This window comes from Lipophrys pholis (genome assembly GCF_963383615.2).
Source record: "Lipophrys pholis genome assembly, chromosome: 14".
In the NCBI taxonomy this organism is placed as follows: Eukaryota; Metazoa; Chordata; class Actinopteri; order Blenniiformes; family Blenniidae; genus Lipophrys; species Lipophrys pholis.
Window position 1 is genome coordinate 25,854,383 of NC_137633.1, and position 16,950 is coordinate 25,871,332.

Genomic DNA, 16,950 nt, shown 5'->3' on the forward strand with positions numbered 1-16,950 from the left:
ACTGTAGAGGGGCAAGGTCAGAACCAAGACTCAACTTTAGAGGGACAAGGTCAGAACATAGACTCAACTGTAGAGGGACAAGGTCAGAACATAGACTCTACTGTAGAGGGTAGAGGTCAGAAACAAGACTCTACTGTAGAGGGACAAGGTCAGAACCAAGACTCTACTAGAGAGGGACAAGGTCAGAACCAAGACTCAACTTTAGAGGGGCAAGGTCGGAACCAAAGCTCTACTGTAGAGGGGCAAGGTCAGAACCAATACTCTACTGTAGAGGGTAGAGGTCAGAACCAATACTCTACTTTAGAGGGTAGAGGTCATAACCAAAACTCTACTGTAGAGGGACAAGGTCAGAACATAGACTCTACTGTAGAGGGTAGAGGTCAGAAATATAAAGACTACTGTCGAAGGTAGTGCTTCCAGAAGAGACTAGGGTGACCTCTGACCTTGTGTCCAGGTGAGGTTCCAGGACAAGCCTCTGTCCTGTTACCTGGACCAGATGGAGGGTGAAGGACAGGAGGAGATGCAGACTGCAGGTGAGGGCCGTCTCCTTCAGACTGCTGCAGTCAGTAACAGGCACCAGGGAGCTGCTGGAACAGGTACAGATTCTGGTACGCGTTCAGGTTCAGGTTCTGGTACAGGTACAGGTGGAGGTTCATGTACTGGTTCAGGGACAGGTAGAGGTTCAGGTACAGCTGGAGGTTCAGGTTCTAGTACAGTTACTGGTTCTGGTACAGGTACAGGTCGAGGTTCAAATACAGGTACGGGTTCTAGTACAGGTTCAGGTACAGTTAGAGGTTTAGGTACTAGTACAGATAGAGGTACTTGTTATAGGTTGAGGTTCAGTTAGAGTTTTAGGGACAGGTAGGGGTACAGGTACAGATAGAGGTTTAGGTGCAGGTACAGGTCAAGGTCCAGGTACAGATAGAGGTTTAGGTACAGGTACAGGTACAGATAGGGGGCTTTTCAACCAGAAAGAACCAGGTACTAGTTCTGGTCCAGGGCCAGCCTTAGCACCAGTTCTTTGTCTTTCCACTGCCAAAGCCCCGGACTATCAGGGGCTAAACTGGTGCTACGCTGGCCCCAGTTCATTGCTGGACCAGAGAGGGGCCAGACTGGGGCCTGACCCGTCATCAGCTGGGGGCGGAGTTATCTCTGGAGTTATCTCTGGAGTTATCTCTGGAGTTATCGCAAACTACAAGGAGGAAGCGAGGTTGAACCGGCTTTCTGAAAACTACAGTGAACACGGAGCCCCAGAGTGGTTATAGAGAAAAACATAAAAATAACGTGTTGGAACAATATAATAAGTCGTTCCCTGAAGTTATATAAATACGAGGGAACGGGATTATTTAATCCGCGTTCGCGGAGCCGCGGCTCTCGAGATGCTGCAGAGCTCCTCCTGTCAGTCAGCTACGTCAGATATAATCTAGAAGCAGTTTTCCTTTGTGTTTTTTTTTCACGCTTTTCATGGTGACATTATTATAACTAAGGTCACGTCCATGTCTTGTTTCACGTTCTGACCGCCGGCTGAGGAGCTGCAGCCGCTGAGCAAGGCAGTGTGAGGCTGCAGGGGGCGCTCCGCTCCGCTCTGAGACGCTCCAATATTATTTTCTACCCACAGAACTTCTTTATATTGAAGCCAGACTTTTGGTTCATCAGGAACTACTAAACAAACTACAAACTACTGGAAATGAAAGCTTGGAGGTTTTAGACCTAAAATGAGCCTTTTAATGGCTTCATGTGAAAGAGAACTTTAATCACAGTGTTTACCTAGGTTACCATGGAAACGGCTGTAGAGCAGCGTTCTATCATTCTACACCTCCATTCCTCCATGTTGAAGCTTTTGATTCAGACACGTCCAGAAATAAAGTGAAAGGAGCAGAAAGTCACTATGGAATGTTGGAATGGTGAAAAATAAGACCCAAACTCATTCACGCGTTATTTTTTCCCCTCTATGTCCACTCTGGGGCTCTGGACTAAAGCAAGACGGACATGAAAAAACACCAATAGAGACAAGAAGAGACATAATGTCTTCTGGCTCTTTGGTGCATCTGAGGTTCAGGACAGACTAGATGGAGCGACCCGGACTAAACCGATGAATCCAGTCCGTCTCCTGGTTCCTGGATGAGCGCTGTCAGAGTGAAATTGTTGAAATCAGTGACGTATCATGTTTTGGAGTGACGCAATGACGTGGCTCTCACTTGGCTCCGTTAACGGTGGAAAAAGAACCGGTTCTTTGGTGGTGATCATTTAAGAACCAACCCTGAACTAGAACCTGGTTCTTTTTGGTGGAAAAGCCCTAATAGAGGTTTAGGTCCAGGTACAGGTCAAGGTCCAGGTACAGATAGAGGCTTAGGTACAGGTACAGGTACAGATAGAGGTTGAGGTACAGGTACAGGTCCAGGTACAGATAGAGGCTCAGGTACAGGTACAGGTACAGAGAGGTTTAGGTCCAGGTACAGATAGAGGTTGAGGTACAGGTACAGAAAGAGGTTTAGTTACAGGTACAGGTACAGATAGAGGTTGAGGTACAGGTCCAGGTACAGGTACAGGTACAGAGAGGTTTACGTACAGGTACAGATAGAGGTTGAGGTAAAGGTCCAGGTACAGTTAGAGGTTTAGGTTCAGGTCCAGGTAAAGACAGAGGTTTAGGTACAGGTAGAGGTTGAGGTCCAGGTCCATTTATCCTTCTGGTTCTGTGCAGAAGCAGCCAGCTCCAGCGACTGGATGAAGGTCCAGACCGTCTGTTTGGTGGGAGACGACGGGTGGCTGCCGAACGCTGTGGTGGACCGGTACTGGAACCAGCTGGTCTACGAAGACCACCTGGAGCCGGATGACTGGAACCAGCTGGTCTACAAAGACCACCTGGAAGAGGACGAGTGGAACCAGCTGGTCTACAAAGACCACCTGGAAGAGGACGAGTGGAACCAGCTAGTCTACAAAGACCACCTGGAAGGGGACGACTGAAGACTGGGACCAGGACTTCCTGTAACGTCCTTCTACCTGTGCTGAAGTGAAGCTAATAACTTGTTGGTTTGTTTGGATACCGAACACTGTTTAACTCTTTAAATCTCTTTTCTGACACAACGTTTTAATTTGAAGGCAGAAGACGTGGATGTTAGTTTTGTTTCAGTGTTCATTAACGTTTTAATTTGAAGGCAGAAGACGTGGATGTTAGTTTTGTTTCAGTGTTCATTAACGTTTTAATTTGAAGGCAGAAGACGTGGATGTTAGTTTTGTTTCAGTGTTCATGAACGCTTTAATTTGAAGGCAGAAGACGTGGATGTTAGTTTTGTTTCAGTGTTCATTGACGCTCCTCTGACATTAAAGTTCGTCTGTAACAGGAAACGTTTGATTGTCTTTTGTCTTCTTGTCACTCAGATGCAGATTAAATCAGTTTCACTCTAAATCCAGTCAATCATCTTGTGGAGCTGTGAAGGAGGAGGAGGAGGACAGAGTCGTCGGGTCGCCACAGCCTGCCAGGCTCCACCCACTGTTCACATAGCGCCCCCCACTGCGTAGTCCGGTGCCGTTAGAGCTGGGAGCTCCAGCATGGCGGTGTTGGATTGAGGAACCTTGGCCTTCTGGAATGTCAGGATCCTTTCTGGGGACCAGTCCACATCCTGCTTGGCCTTTCTGCCCCTCAGAGCTTCATACAGGGGACGCATCAGGTGAGCTGCAGGTGGAGGAAGCGGTTGTAAAAGTTCACCATGTCCAGGAATCCCTGCAGTGACTTGATGGTCTGAGGACGTGGAAAGGCATCAATTGCCTCCACCTTAACTGGTGAGGGGACTACTCCACCTGAAGAGACATGGTGGCCCAGGAAGTCAATCTCCAACAGCCCAAACCGACATTTCCCCGGGTTCACCGTCAGCCCAGGCTCATGAAGTCTTTCTGGGAGCCGTCGCAGGTGTAGCAGGTGGTCCTCAGGTGGTCCTCAGGTGGTCCTCAGGTGGTCCTCCTCTGAGGCGCTGGTCACCAGGATGTCATCCAGATAGACAAACAGGAAAGACAGTCCCCTGAACACCGAGTCCATCAACCGCTGGAACCTGTGCTGCACCTTTTAGCCCGAACGGCATCCTGAGGAACTGAAAAAGTCCAAATGGTGTGATGACAGCAGTCTTGGGCGCGTGCTGAGGATGGACCGGTACCTGGTGGGGGCCTCTCACCAAATCCACCTTGGAAAAAATACTTTCCCTGTCAGGTGGACAGAGAAGTCCTGGATGTGTGGGATTGGATACCGGTCATGTGTTGTGATATTGTTGAGGCGCTGAAAGTCCCCGCAAGGCCTCCAACTACCATCTGCTTTAGGGACCATATGCAAAGGTGAAGCCCACTGGCTGTCGGAGCCCCTCATGATACCAAGTCTCTCCATAGTGGCAAACTCCTCCTTAGCAATCGGCAGCTTAGCATCATCCAGCCAGCGAAGGCGAGCAAAAACCAGCGGCCCAGTCGTGGAGATATAATGTTCCACACCGTGTTTAACTATGGAGTTCCCAGCGCTCACCGCTGCAATGTCATCCTTCGTTTTCCTGCAGGGCTCTACTTCTTCTTGTCTTCTTGTCTATTTCCTCCTCCATTTCTTCCTCTCTTCCTGCTCTTCTTCCTCACTACTTCTTGCTCTCTACTTCCTCCTCTCTACTTCCCCCTCTACTTCTTCCTCTCTTCTTCCTTTCTACTTCCTCCTCTTCTTCCTCTCTTTTTTCTCACTACTTCCTCTTCTAGACTTCTTCCTCTCTACTTCCCCCTCTACGACCTCCTCTCTTCTTCCTCACCACTTCTTCCACTCTACTTCCTCCTCTACTTCTTCGTCACTACTTCCTCTTCTCGACATCCTCCGCTACTTCTTCCTCTCTACTTCCTCCTCTTCTTCCTCTCTTTTTTCTCACTACTTCCTCTTCTAGACTTCTTCCTCTCTACTTCCCCCTCTACGACCTCCTCTCTTCTTCCTCACCACTTCTTCCACTCTACTTCCTCCTCTACTTCTTCGTCACTACTTCCTCTTCTCGACATCCTCCGCTACTTCTTCCTCTCTACTTCCTCCTCTTCTTCCTCTCTTTTTTCTCACTACTTCCTCTTCTTCTCTTCTTCCTCACTACTTCTTCCACTCTACTTCCTCCTCTACTTCTTCCCCTGTTCTTCCTCACTACTTCCTCTTCTCGACATCCTCCGCTACTTCTTCCTCTCTACTTCCTATCTTCTTCCTCTCTACTTCTTCCTCACTACTTCTTCCACTCTACTTCCTCCTCTCTACTTCCTCCTCTACTTCTTCCCCTCTTCTTCCTCACTACTTCCTCTTCTCGACATCCTTCGCTACTTCCTATCTTCTTCCTCTCTACTTCTTCCTCACTACTGCTGCAGGTCCTCTCTCAGCGGGTCCTCTCTCTGCGGGTCCTCTCTCTGGTGTCTCCGGGTCTGCAAACGCTGTGAAGCCGGTCAGGGGGCGGAGTGTTCCGGTCTCCGCTCCGCTCACTCCCGCGGAGCTCTGGAGTCTGGACAGGCGTGAGTGCAGCTTGTGTCCAAGCGGAGGAGCCCCCCCCCTCCCCCCCCCCCCTCCCTCCTCCCAGCCGTCTGAGCCCCGCGCTGCCCGGGGTGTTTTGCAGAGTTGCGGAGGAGCAGAACTCTGGAGGTTTTTCTCCTCTGAAGTTCTGAAGCTGTGAAGAAATGATCTGGACCCACTACTTCAGGGAGCAAGGTAACGGAATACTTCTGGAGGGTTCAAATACTTCCTCTACCAGTACTCTCTAACAGTACATTATCTACCAGTACTCTCTTCCAGTACTTTCTTTACCAGTATTTCCTCTACCAGTACTCTCTACTGGTACTTTCTACCAGTACTTTCTTTACCAGTATTTCCTCCATCAGTACTTTCTACCAGTACTTTCTTTATCAGTATTCCCTCTACTAGTACTCTCTACCAGTACTTCTTCTACCACAAGAAACAGGATATTTGCCAGAAAGTTCTCATTTTGACCGACTTCATTCTATTCTGACTGTTAAAAGTTTGAATTTTGACTTTAATTTGTTTTACAACAAACAAATCTTAAAATAAATAGAAGTGTATTAAAGTCATAGTACTGACTTCAGATGTGACTGTTTCTGATGCATATTGATTTAATTTTGACTTAATTTAGGATTTGTCATTATAAAAACAACTCAGAATTGTAAGCTCAAAGTCACGATCTTCATTTTTAAACTCTAAGAATCTCAATCTGATCATATGAACCCGAGAAACCAACACAGAACCAACTTCAACACAGAACCAACTTCATCAAAACAGAACGAATCACAACACAGAGCCAACTTCATCAACACAGAACCAACATCAATACAGAACCGACTTTACAAACACAAAACCAGCTTCAACACAGAACCAACATCAATACAGAACCAACTTCAACACAGAACCTTCTTCAACACAGAACCAACTTCTTCAACACAAAACCAACTCCAACACAGAACCAACTTCGTAAACACAGAACCAACTTCGTAAACACAAAACCAACTCCAACACAGAACCAACTTCATCAACACAGAACCAACTTCATCAACACAGAACCAACTTCATCAACACAGAACCAACTTCATAAACACAAAACCAACTTCAACAAAAAACAACCTCAACACAGAACCAACTTCATCAACACAAAACCAACTTCTTGTTCTGCTCTGTGACTCATACCAGGGAGTTATGTCATTTTTAGCCGGTGTTTTACAATTTTCCCACTCTGGGACCTGAGTTGGAAAATCAGGTTTTTGGCTGCTGAAGCTCCGCCTCTTGTTGATGATTGGCCTAAAACAGTGTGTTTATGTGGACGAGGTCCTCAGCCTCGGTTGTTTGCCATTCCTCGGTTGACTCCGACCACGGCGTAGGCAGAGTCAACCGAGGAATGGAAAACAACCGAGGTAAATGCTGCTCCTCGCCCCCACAGGCTCCGCCCCCACAGGCTCCGCCATCATATCTTCCTCCATGTTTTCTGTTTCCTCTGTCTTCCTGGTTCATGGTGACTCCGACTGGTTAAACTGGGTAAATGTTGGGCTGCAGGAGCTCCGGCTTCTCACCGCATCAAGTCAACTTTCATTGACTTTAGTTTTTAACTTAAGGAGGACATGTCTGAGGTGCAGCCGTTCCCCAGGTCCTCATCATGTTTCTATTCCTCAGTCTGTCTCATGTTTCTATTCCTCATGTCTGTCTCCTCATGTTTCTATTCCTCCGTCTGTCTCATGTTTCTATTCCTCATGTCTGTCTCCTCATGTTTCTATTCCTCATGTCTGTCTCCTCATGTTTCTATTCCTCATGTCTGTCTCATGTTTCTATTCCTCCGTCTGTCTCCTCATGTTTCTATTCCTCATGTCTGTCTCCTCATGTTTCTATTCCTCATGTCTGTCTCCTCATGTTTCTATTCCTCCGTCTGTCTCCTCATGTTTCTATTCCTCCGTCTGTCTCCTCATGTTTCTATTCCTCATGTCTGTCTCCTCATGTTTCTATTCCTCATGTCTGTCTCCTCATGTTTCTATTCCTCCGTCTGTCTCCTCATGTTTCTAATTGTCATTTTCTTTCTAGAATGAAAATAAGATGTGGCCACTACATTCATAGATTGAGACCCTGGTTCTTCCTGTTGTGTCTGTCCCTGCTGGCGGTCTGTCTGGTCAAGTTGGCGTCCATGAGGGTGTCTGTGCGGGACAGCGTCTACGTTCAGCCCTCTGGTGTCAACATCAGCCACGCCCACAGGAATGACATCAACTGCACGGCCATCTACGAGCTGGACCCGGTGGAGGTCGGCCGGGCGCTGCAGAGGAAGCGGGAGTCGGCGGTGGACGTGGACGACGCCGGCGCCGCGCTGCTGACCTCCGACTGCCAGGCGTTCGTCAGAAACAGAGGTTACCAGCAGGTTCCAGTGTCGGAGGCGGAGCAGAGCTTCCCCCTGGCTTACACTCTGGTGGTGCACAAGAACGCCCCCATGGTGGAGCGGATCCTTCGCGCCATCTACGCGCCTCAGAACGTCTACTGCCTCCACTACGACCAGAAATCCTCTGCGGCGTTCATCGCGGCCATGAACAACCTGGCTGCTTGTGTCCCACACGTCTTCGTTGCCTCCAGGCTGGAGTCTGTGGAATACGCCCACATCTCCAGGCTCTACGCCGACCTGAACTGCCTCTCCGACCTGCTCCGGTCGCCAGTCCAGTGGAAATACGTCATCAACCTGTGCGGCCAGGACTTCCCCCTCAAGTCCAACTACGAGCTGGTGACGGAGCTGCGGCGGCTGAACGGCAGCAACATGCTGGAGTCCAGCCGGCCCAGCCCGCTCAAGGAGCAGCGCTTCAGCTTCCGCTACCAGCTGAGAACCGTCCCGTACGAGTACCACCGGATCCCCGTCAAAACCACGCTGGCTAAAGACCCGCCTCCTCACGGCATCCAGATGTTCATCGGCAGCGCGTACTTCGTTCTGTCGAGGGAGTTTGTGGATTACGTCAGCGGCAGCCAGCTCGCCAAGGACTTCCTGCGATGGTCTGAGGACACGTACTCTCCGGACGAGCACTTCTGGGCCACTCTGGTCAGGGTTCCCGAGGTCCCGGGACATGTTCCCAGAGCAGACCCTGACATTTCTGACCTGAGGAGCAAGACCCGGCTGGTCAAGTGGAACTACCTGGAGGGGGTCTTGTACCCGGCCTGCACAGGGACGCACATGCGCAGCGTCTGCATCTACGGTGCGGCCGAACTGCGCTGGCTCCTCAACTACGGCCACTGGTTCGCCAATAAGTTTGACCCCAAAGTGGATCCGGTCCTCATCGACTGTTTGGAGGAGAAGCTGACGGAGAAACGTTGGAAGGTGGAGACATGATGCCGAAGACCGGCTCGGTTCAAGCGCTACAAGTTTACAGGAGTTTACGAGAGAAGCAGCAAAGAAACCGTCCGGAGGATGTCCACCAAGATGGCCGCTACGAGGACCGCGCCCCTTATTTTAGAAACATTTTCTTTTCCATTGTTTGGCTGCTTCTGTCGTTCCTGTCGGGAAGCAGCTTCGATGTGAACGTATGCGGAGGTGGCCGGGCTGCAGACCTCCACTCTCAGGTCACCTCCACGGTCAGGACAGGAAACGCTCGGGGACATTTCAGAATAAAATCTCCATCCCCCCCGCTGAAATTCATTTCCCAAATTAAAAGCGATCTTCTTGTAGAAAGAACTACTTCTTCCTTGAACGTAGAACATATGCTGTGCTAAGGTGGGCATTTCTGTACATTCTGTGTATTAGTAACAGTATCTTCCGTGCAGTATTGATTTCTAATTGGACAAATGGGATAAATACTGCGTTTTGATATAAACGAATAGAATCAGTAGAGCTGGTGACCGGGGATTGAACTGTTCTCCAGGACCATGTGCAGAATTACAGGCAGTTTAGAGATTAATTTATTATCTAGAATAGATAAAGGTGGGTGATATATATGCTGTATAAGGATCAAGTGTGTTTCTATAAAGCTGTCCGTTAAAATAACTTCCTTTATAGGACCCGTTACTGTAAAGTCTTCAATCATCTGACGGACTCTCACCGTTTCTTTAGAACAGTTCTGCACTACTGCTTCAGTCGAACGTCCGTAATGTTTTGCCGTCGATGTGATCTTGTGTTTTCTTCTGGAGTCGAGCGTCGATATTCATTTCATGTTCGGTCCGGATCATTTCTGCGTTTTGCCTGTTTGCCCTGCTGGATTTACCCCTGGGGTCAATAGATTTACCACCGGAGCTGTGAGATGTTCAGGTGAAATATAAAGGACTCCATAAACACAAAGTCAAGAAACAAATGTTCTCTTGTCCTTTATTCACTCATCTGAGCAACATTCAGGACGTCCCTCGTCTCTTCTGTTGTCTTCCTCACAAAATGTCCACATTCCTGCAGCATTAGAGAAAATGAACCCGATATAAATGTTGGCTGGTTGCTTGGTTGGCTGGTTGGCTGGTTGGCTGGTTGGTTGCTTGGTTGACTGGCTGGTTGCTTGGTTGGTTGGCTGCTTGGTTGACTGGCTGGTTGCTTGGTTGACTGGCTGGTTGCTTGGTTGGCTGCTTGGTTGCTTGCTTGGTTGGTTAGCTGGTTGCTTGCTTGCTTGCTTGGTTGGCTGCTTGGTTGGTTGATTGGTTGGCTGGTTGCTTGGATGGCTGATTGCTTGATTGCTTGGTTGACTGGCTGCTTGGTTGGTTGCTTGCTTGCTTGGTTGGTTGGTTGGTTGGTTGGTTAGCTGCTTGGTTAGTTGGTTGCTTGGATGGCTGGTTGCTTGGTTGCTTGATTGGCTGGTTGCTTGGTTGCTTGATTGCTTGGTTGGTTGCTTGGCTGCTTGGTTGACTGGCTGGTTGCTTGGTTGGCTGCTTGGTTGCTTGCTTGGTTGGTTAGCTGGTTGCTTGCTTGCTTGCTTGGTTGGCTGCTTGGTTGGTTGATTGGTTGGCTGGTTGCTTGGATGGCTGATTGCTTGATTGCTTGGTTGACTGGCTGCTTGGTTGGTTGCTTGCTTGCTTGGTTGGTTGGTTGGTTGGTTGGTTAGCTGCTTGGTTAGTTGGTTGCTTGGATGGCTGATTGCTTGATTGCTTGGTTGACTGGCTGCTTGGTTGGTTGCTTGCTTGCTTGGTTGGTTGGTTGGTTGGTTGGTTAGCTGCTTGGTTAGTTGGTTGCTTGGATGGCTGGTTGCTTGGTTGCTTGATTGGCTGGTTGCTTGGTTGCTTGATTGCTTGGTTGCTTGCTTGGCTGGTTGCTTGGTTGGCTGGTTGCTTGGTTGCTTGGTAAGCCAATGAATATGTTAGATTTGCCGTCCCAGTTAATTTGTGATTGTCAGACAAGTTGACGGAGGCCAACGTTACGGTGGTACGACAACCAGCAACCTGTAGTTCCTCCACCACAAGTCACGACGTGGTGTAGCTACCACCGACCACGACTCACAGCCAATCACAAAGCAGCAGAATGGGAGCAGGACAGCAGCAGGTTGCAATGGGACATGTTCACACTCAGTCTTCTTGCTCTTCTCTTCTTTCCGTTCAAACTCAAGAAGAAAGTCTTGATTGTTAGTCGGTGTTTTGGGCGAACAGTGATGACATTCACCATGACGTCCTCACGTATTTACACGTGGCGTCGCCGGCGTCACCGCATGTTGACAGACGTCTCCTCCGGTTCAGCGTCGTGATGGAGTCATCAGGTTCATTCTGTCGCAGCCCAGCCTGGAACGTTTCCTCTCCAGCAGACTGGATCCTGAAGATTTCACAGGACTGAAAAACTCATTGAAATAAGTGCGACAGAGTCGATTTTACACTATCTTACACTATCTTACACTATCTTACATTAACCTTGTTGCCATCGGGTCGTGTGGTGAAGCGGCGACTGAAAGAACTTCTCACCAACAAACCGTGAGCTTGTGTGGCGCCGTGGCGCCGTGGCGGAGGGCGACGCTGACCGACGCCACAAGCTGCTGTTTGTCCTGTTGGCTGGGAGCCACACAAGGCTCCTATTGTTCACAGGTTTCCACAGTATGTAACACACCTCCACGGTGCGTAGCACACCCTTCCACAGTGTGTAACATACCCTTCCACAGTGTGTAACACACCCTTCTACAGTGTGTAACATCCCTTCACAGTATGTAACACACCTCCACGGTGTGTAGCACACCCTTCTACCGTGTGTAACACCCCTCCACGGTGTTTAATACACCCCTCCACAGTGTGCAACACTCCCTTCCACAGTGTGTAACCCACCCCTCCACAGTGTGTAACACACCTCCACAGTGTGTAACACACCCTTCTACAGTGTGTAACATCCCTCCACAGTGTGTAACACCCCTTCACAGTATGTAACACACCCTTCTACAGTGTGTAACATCCCTCCACAGTGTGTAACACACCTCCACAGTATGTAACACACCCCTCCACAGTGTGTAACATCCCTCCACAGTGTAACACCCCTTCACAGTGTGTAACACACCCCTCCACAGTGTTTAATACACCCCTCCACAGTGTTTAATACACCCCTTCACAGTGTGTAACATCCCTCCACAGTGTGTAATACCCCTCCACCCCTTCAGTTCCAGCTTCAGTGGAATTTGGTAATAATTCCTTCAGTTTATCTTCATAAATCAAATCACATAAATCATAATATGTTACTAAATTATTATATTGTTATATTCTGTAGTTTATTTTGTGGCTAAAATACTTTGATCACAGCAATGCCACAGTAACGCCGTAGTAACTGCGCCGGGCCCGGTGGTGGTCTTGTTGGGTGTTGTGGTGGTTCCCCCCCCCCCCGGCCTTGATCCCGGATGGGGGGGGGAGTGGGGGATGGCGAGGCTCCTGGGGTTGGACAGGCAATTCGGCCACAAACACACACACACACACACACACACACACACACACACACACACACACACACACACACACACACACACACACACACACACACACACACACACACACACACTCACACACACACACACACAAATGTGCTTTTTTCTGCCATAATTTCTTCAAATGTCCAAATCTGTATTTGTTGTTGCTCTTTTGCTAATCCCCCCCCCCCACACACACACACACACACACACCCCACCCCCCTCAGCCTGTTACATTTAATGTCGACATCCTTGAAGTTTTCCTTGTGTTGTCAGGTTCCATCAGTCCCTCCTGCAGCTGAACGTTCAGCACGATGGACTGATGGCAGGGTGACAGACACTTGGCCCGTTGCCAGACCTGGCCAGCATGGAGTCCAGGCTGAGGAAACAGAGACTCTGCTGTTGGTTCGCTGGGCGCTGCCGTTTAGGAGACATAACGAAATGCTGAGGTCAGCGATTCAGCTCTGAAGCTGCTTGAAGCGTAGCATTAGCATTAAATCTAACGGGCCTCCTCTGGAAACACTTCAGATTTTGTTCAGCGCCTCACGCCTAAAGTAAAATCACTGGACTCAAATGCTCAGCTGTTCTGCAGCGTCGTGAAAACAAGACGGAGAGGCTCAGTTTCTTGCAAAAGCTCAACATTTTGAGGTTCTGGAAGAACGCTAAAATGTTCCTTTTTTTTTTTTTTTTTTTTCGCTTTTTCCGCTAAAATGTTCCTATTGCTCAGAAACCTGCGGCGGCGGCAGCAGCGGCGGCGGCTGAGCTGCTCCAGAAGTCAGGATAAAGCCGCTGAGATCCAGAGGACATCAAACCTACTTCCTGTTCCAGCCGTTCCTCCTCTGCTTCACTTTACTTTGTCTCCACCACGTCCTGCTAAAAGCTTCTAACTCGGTGATTGGAAGCTCTACTCGCCACGTCTTTCTGCTGAACAGGATTTTATTCGCACAAAGAAAAGAAACAAGGACGAGCGCTCCCATCCATCAGCAACAAGAACCAGACATGGAGACGCCAGTACAAGAAACCTGGACGGGTTTTATTTTGAAAAACCTCAATATGAAGGTTCTTCTGAACTGGACAACTGACACAATAGTTCTTCTCAGGTCTTTATAGAACTACAGGAAGGGACACCTTCTCCTTTTCTCTTTCCCTGGTCCTCAGAGCTCCAGTAGATGTTCTCTGGTCTTTAGTCCTCAGAGCTCTGGTCTTTAGTCCTCAGAGCTCCAGTACATGTTCTCTGGTCTTTAGTCCTCAGAGTTCCAGTGGATGTTCTCTGGTCTTTAGTCCTCAGAGTTCCAGTAGATGTTCTCTGGTCTTTAGTCCTCAGAGCTCCAGTACATGTTCTCTGGTCTTTAGTCCTCAGAGCTCCAGTGGATGTTCTCTGGTCTTTAGTCCTCAGAGTTCCAGTACATGTTCTCTGGTCTTTAGTCCTCAGAGCTCCAGTACATGTTCTCTGGTCTTTAGTCCTCCGAGCTCCAGTGGATATTCTCTGGTCTTTAGTCCTCAGAGTTCCAGTAGATGTTCTCTGGTCTTTAGTCCTCAGAGTTCCAGTAGATGTTCTCTGGTCTTTAGTCCTCAGAGCAGAGCCACGGTAGAAGTTAGTTTTTCCTTCCACAGGAACTGGCTGCCTCTGGTCACAATGGGTTCTTTCAGTGGAGGAGCTCGGGGTCGTGGAGGACAGGTGAAACCTGAACACGCTGCTACGTCAGTCTGCAGCTCCACACTGAACAATGAGCCTCATTCTTCCTTCCTGCACTGCCGTTTCACACTAAACTCTCCTTCATGCAGCTCCTGCAAACATCCAAACCTGTACAAGTTCCTCCTCTGAGTCTGGTTCTGCGGGTTTCTCCTCATCTGAGTCTGGTTCTGCATGTTCCTTCTCCTTTGAGTCTGGTTCTGCAGGTTTCTCCTCCTCTGAGTCTGGTTCTGCAGGTTTCTCCTCTGAGTCTGGTTCTGCATGTTCCTTCTCCTTTGAGTCTGGTTCTGCAGGTTTCTCCTCATCTGAGTCTGGTTCTGCATGTTCCTTCTCCTCTGAGTCTGGTTCTGCAGGTTTCTCCTCTGAGTCTGGTTCTGCGGGTTTCTCCTCATCTGAGTCTGGTTCTGCATGTTCCTTCTCCTTTGAGTCTGGTTCTGCAGGTTTCTCCTCATCTGAGTCTGGTTCTGCATGTTCCTTCTCCTTTGAGTCTGGTTCTGCAGGTTTCTCCTCATCTGAGTCTGGTTCTGCATGTTCCTTCTCCTTTGAGTCTGGTTCTGCAGGTTTCTCCTCATCTGAGTCTGGTTCTGCATGTTCCTTCTCCTTTGAGTCTGGTTCTGCAGGTTTCTCCTCCTCTGAGTCTGGTTCTGCGGGTTTCTCCTCATCTGAGTCTGGTTCTGCATGTTCCTTCTCCTTTGAGTCTGGTTCTGCAGGTTTCTCCTCTGCTGAGTCTGGTTCCGCAGGTTTCTCCTCCTCTGAGTCTGGTTCTGCAGGTTTCTCTACTTGTTCATGTTCTGTGTTGAGATGACTGCGCTGTGTTTGACTCGTTATAAATAAAGTTGAGTTGAATGAAATGGGGAGGAGTCACATAATGGCTGAGCTGCTTCCTGTTTCAAACACACAGGATGCTTCCTACTAGTCCCTCCTATCTCCTTTCCTATCCACTGTCCCTTAACCCCGTGGATGACATCACAGGGTTCGGGAAAAGAGTTAGGAAAGGTGTTAGGAGGCTTCCTAAAGGAGTTAAGGAAAGGCGTTAGGAGGCTTCCTAAAGGAGTTAAGGAAAGGTGTTAGGAGGCTTCCTAAAGGAGTTAAGGAATGGAGTTAGGAGACTTCCTAAAGGAGTTAGTGAAAGGTGTTAGGAGGCTTCCTAAAGGAGTTAAGGAAAGGTGTTTGGAGGCTTCCTAAAGGAGTTAAGGAATGGAGTTAGGAGACTTCCTAAAGGAGTTAAGGAAAGGCGTTAGGAGGCTTCCTAAAGGAGTTAGTGAAAGGTGTTAAGAGGCTTCCTAAAGGTGTTAGTGAAAGGTGTTTGGAGGGTTCCTAAAGGAGTTAGTGAAAGGTGTTAAGAGGCGTCCTAAAGGAGTTAGGAAAGGTGTTAGGAGGCTTCCTAAAGGAGTTAGTGAAAGGTGTTAGGAGGCTTCCTAAAGGAGTTAGTGAAAGGTGTTTGGAGGGTTCCTAAAGGAGTTAGTGAAAGGTGTTAGGAGGCTTCCTAAAGGAGTTAGTGAAAGGTGTTTGGAGGGTTCCTAAAGGAGTTAGTGAAAGGTGTTAGGAGGCTTCCAAAAGGAGTTAAGGAAAGGAGTTAGGAGACTTCCTAAAGGAGTTAAGGAAAGGTGTTAGGAGGCTTCCTAAAGGAATTAGTGAAAGGAGTTAGGAGGCTTCCTAAAGGAGTTAAGGAAAGGAGTGAGGAGACTTCCTAAAGGAGTTAAGGATAGGCATTAGGAGACTTCCTAAAGGACTTAGTGAAAGGAGTTAGGAGACTTCCTAAAGGAGTTAAGGAAAGGCGTTAGGAGGCTTCCAAAAGGAGTTAAGGAAAGGAGTTAGGAGACTTCCTAAAGGAGTTAAGGAAAGATGTTAGGAGGCTTCCTAAAGGAGTTAAGGAAAGGGGTTAGGAAGCTTCCTAAAGGAGTTAGGAAAGGCGATCACGTTGTTTTGACAATCAGACCACACTTCCACCAGGTGGCGTAATAATAATCCGATGGTGGTGAAGGTTAGTGGACTTTACTGTGTTGGTTCTACAACATCCAGAACATCCCTAGTTGGGATCTGGGTTCTAGATGGGACTGGTGGGACTGGTTGGACCAGTAGGACTGATTGGACTGGTGGGACTTCTGGGACTAGTTGGACCAGTAGGACTGGTTGAACTGGAAGGACTGGTGGGACCAGTGGGACTGGTTGGACTGGTGGGACTGGTGGGACCGGTAGAATTGGTGGGACTGGTTGAACTGGATGGACTGGTTGGACTGGTGGGACTGGTGGGACCGGTAGGATTGGTGGGACTGGTTGAACTGGATGGACTGGTTGAACTGGATGGACTGGTGGGACTGGTGGGACCGGTCACTAGCTTGAATGAAGTCACATTGACTCTGTTGTATGTCAGACGGACACAAAGCTGTTCTTTCAGACTGCTGGACACTCCAGTTTGTTCATCCAGCCGTTTGGACATCGTGTTTCCAACAGTTTGAGAACAATGGAGCCTGTGTGAGCAGACGGCCTGGTTCTGACCACCGTGGAGCCTGTGTGAGCAGACGGCCTGGTTCTGACCACCGTGGAGCCTGTGTGAGCAGATGGCCTGGTTCTGACCACCGTAGAGCCTGTGTGAGCAGATGGCCTGGTTCTGACCACCGTAGAGCCTGTGTGAGCAGATGGCCTGGTTCTGACTACCATGGAGCCTGTGTGAGCAGACTGCCTGGTTCTGACCACCGTAGAGCCTGTGTGAGCAGACAGCCTGTTTCTGACCACTGTGGAGCCTGTGTGAGCAGATGGCCTGGTTCTGACTACCATGGAGCCTGTGTGAGCAGACTGCCTGGTTCTGACCACCGTGGAGCGGTTAGTATGACACATGAACAGGCCCGTCTGAACCAGGAACACTTGGAGAATGTGATCTGGTCAGGCGACACCCAAGCGGAGCT

General features: G+C 49.0%; 1 protein-coding gene across 2 annotated transcripts; it reads left to right on the top strand.

The window, feature by feature from the left end:
* Positions 1–5,471: 5,471 nt before the first annotated feature.
* gcnt4a (glucosaminyl (N-acetyl) transferase 4a) lies at positions 5,472–9,785 on the top strand. 2 transcript variants are annotated; one of them, XM_080480904.1, is made up of 2 exons: positions 5,472–5,692; positions 7,562–9,785. In XM_080480904.1, the coding sequence occupies exon 2, from the start codon at positions 7,563–7,565 to the stop codon at positions 8,838–8,840; it is 1,278 nt and encodes a 425-aa protein (XP_080337030.1). In that variant the 5' UTR covers positions 5,472–5,692; position 7,562; the 3' UTR covers positions 8,841–9,785. The 2 variants fall into 2 exon arrangements, with proteins under 2 accessions (XP_080337030.1, XP_080337031.1); XM_080480905.1 differs by having other exon boundaries at positions 7,653–9,785.
* The last annotated feature ends 7,165 nt before the right edge of the window (positions 9,786–16,950 follow it).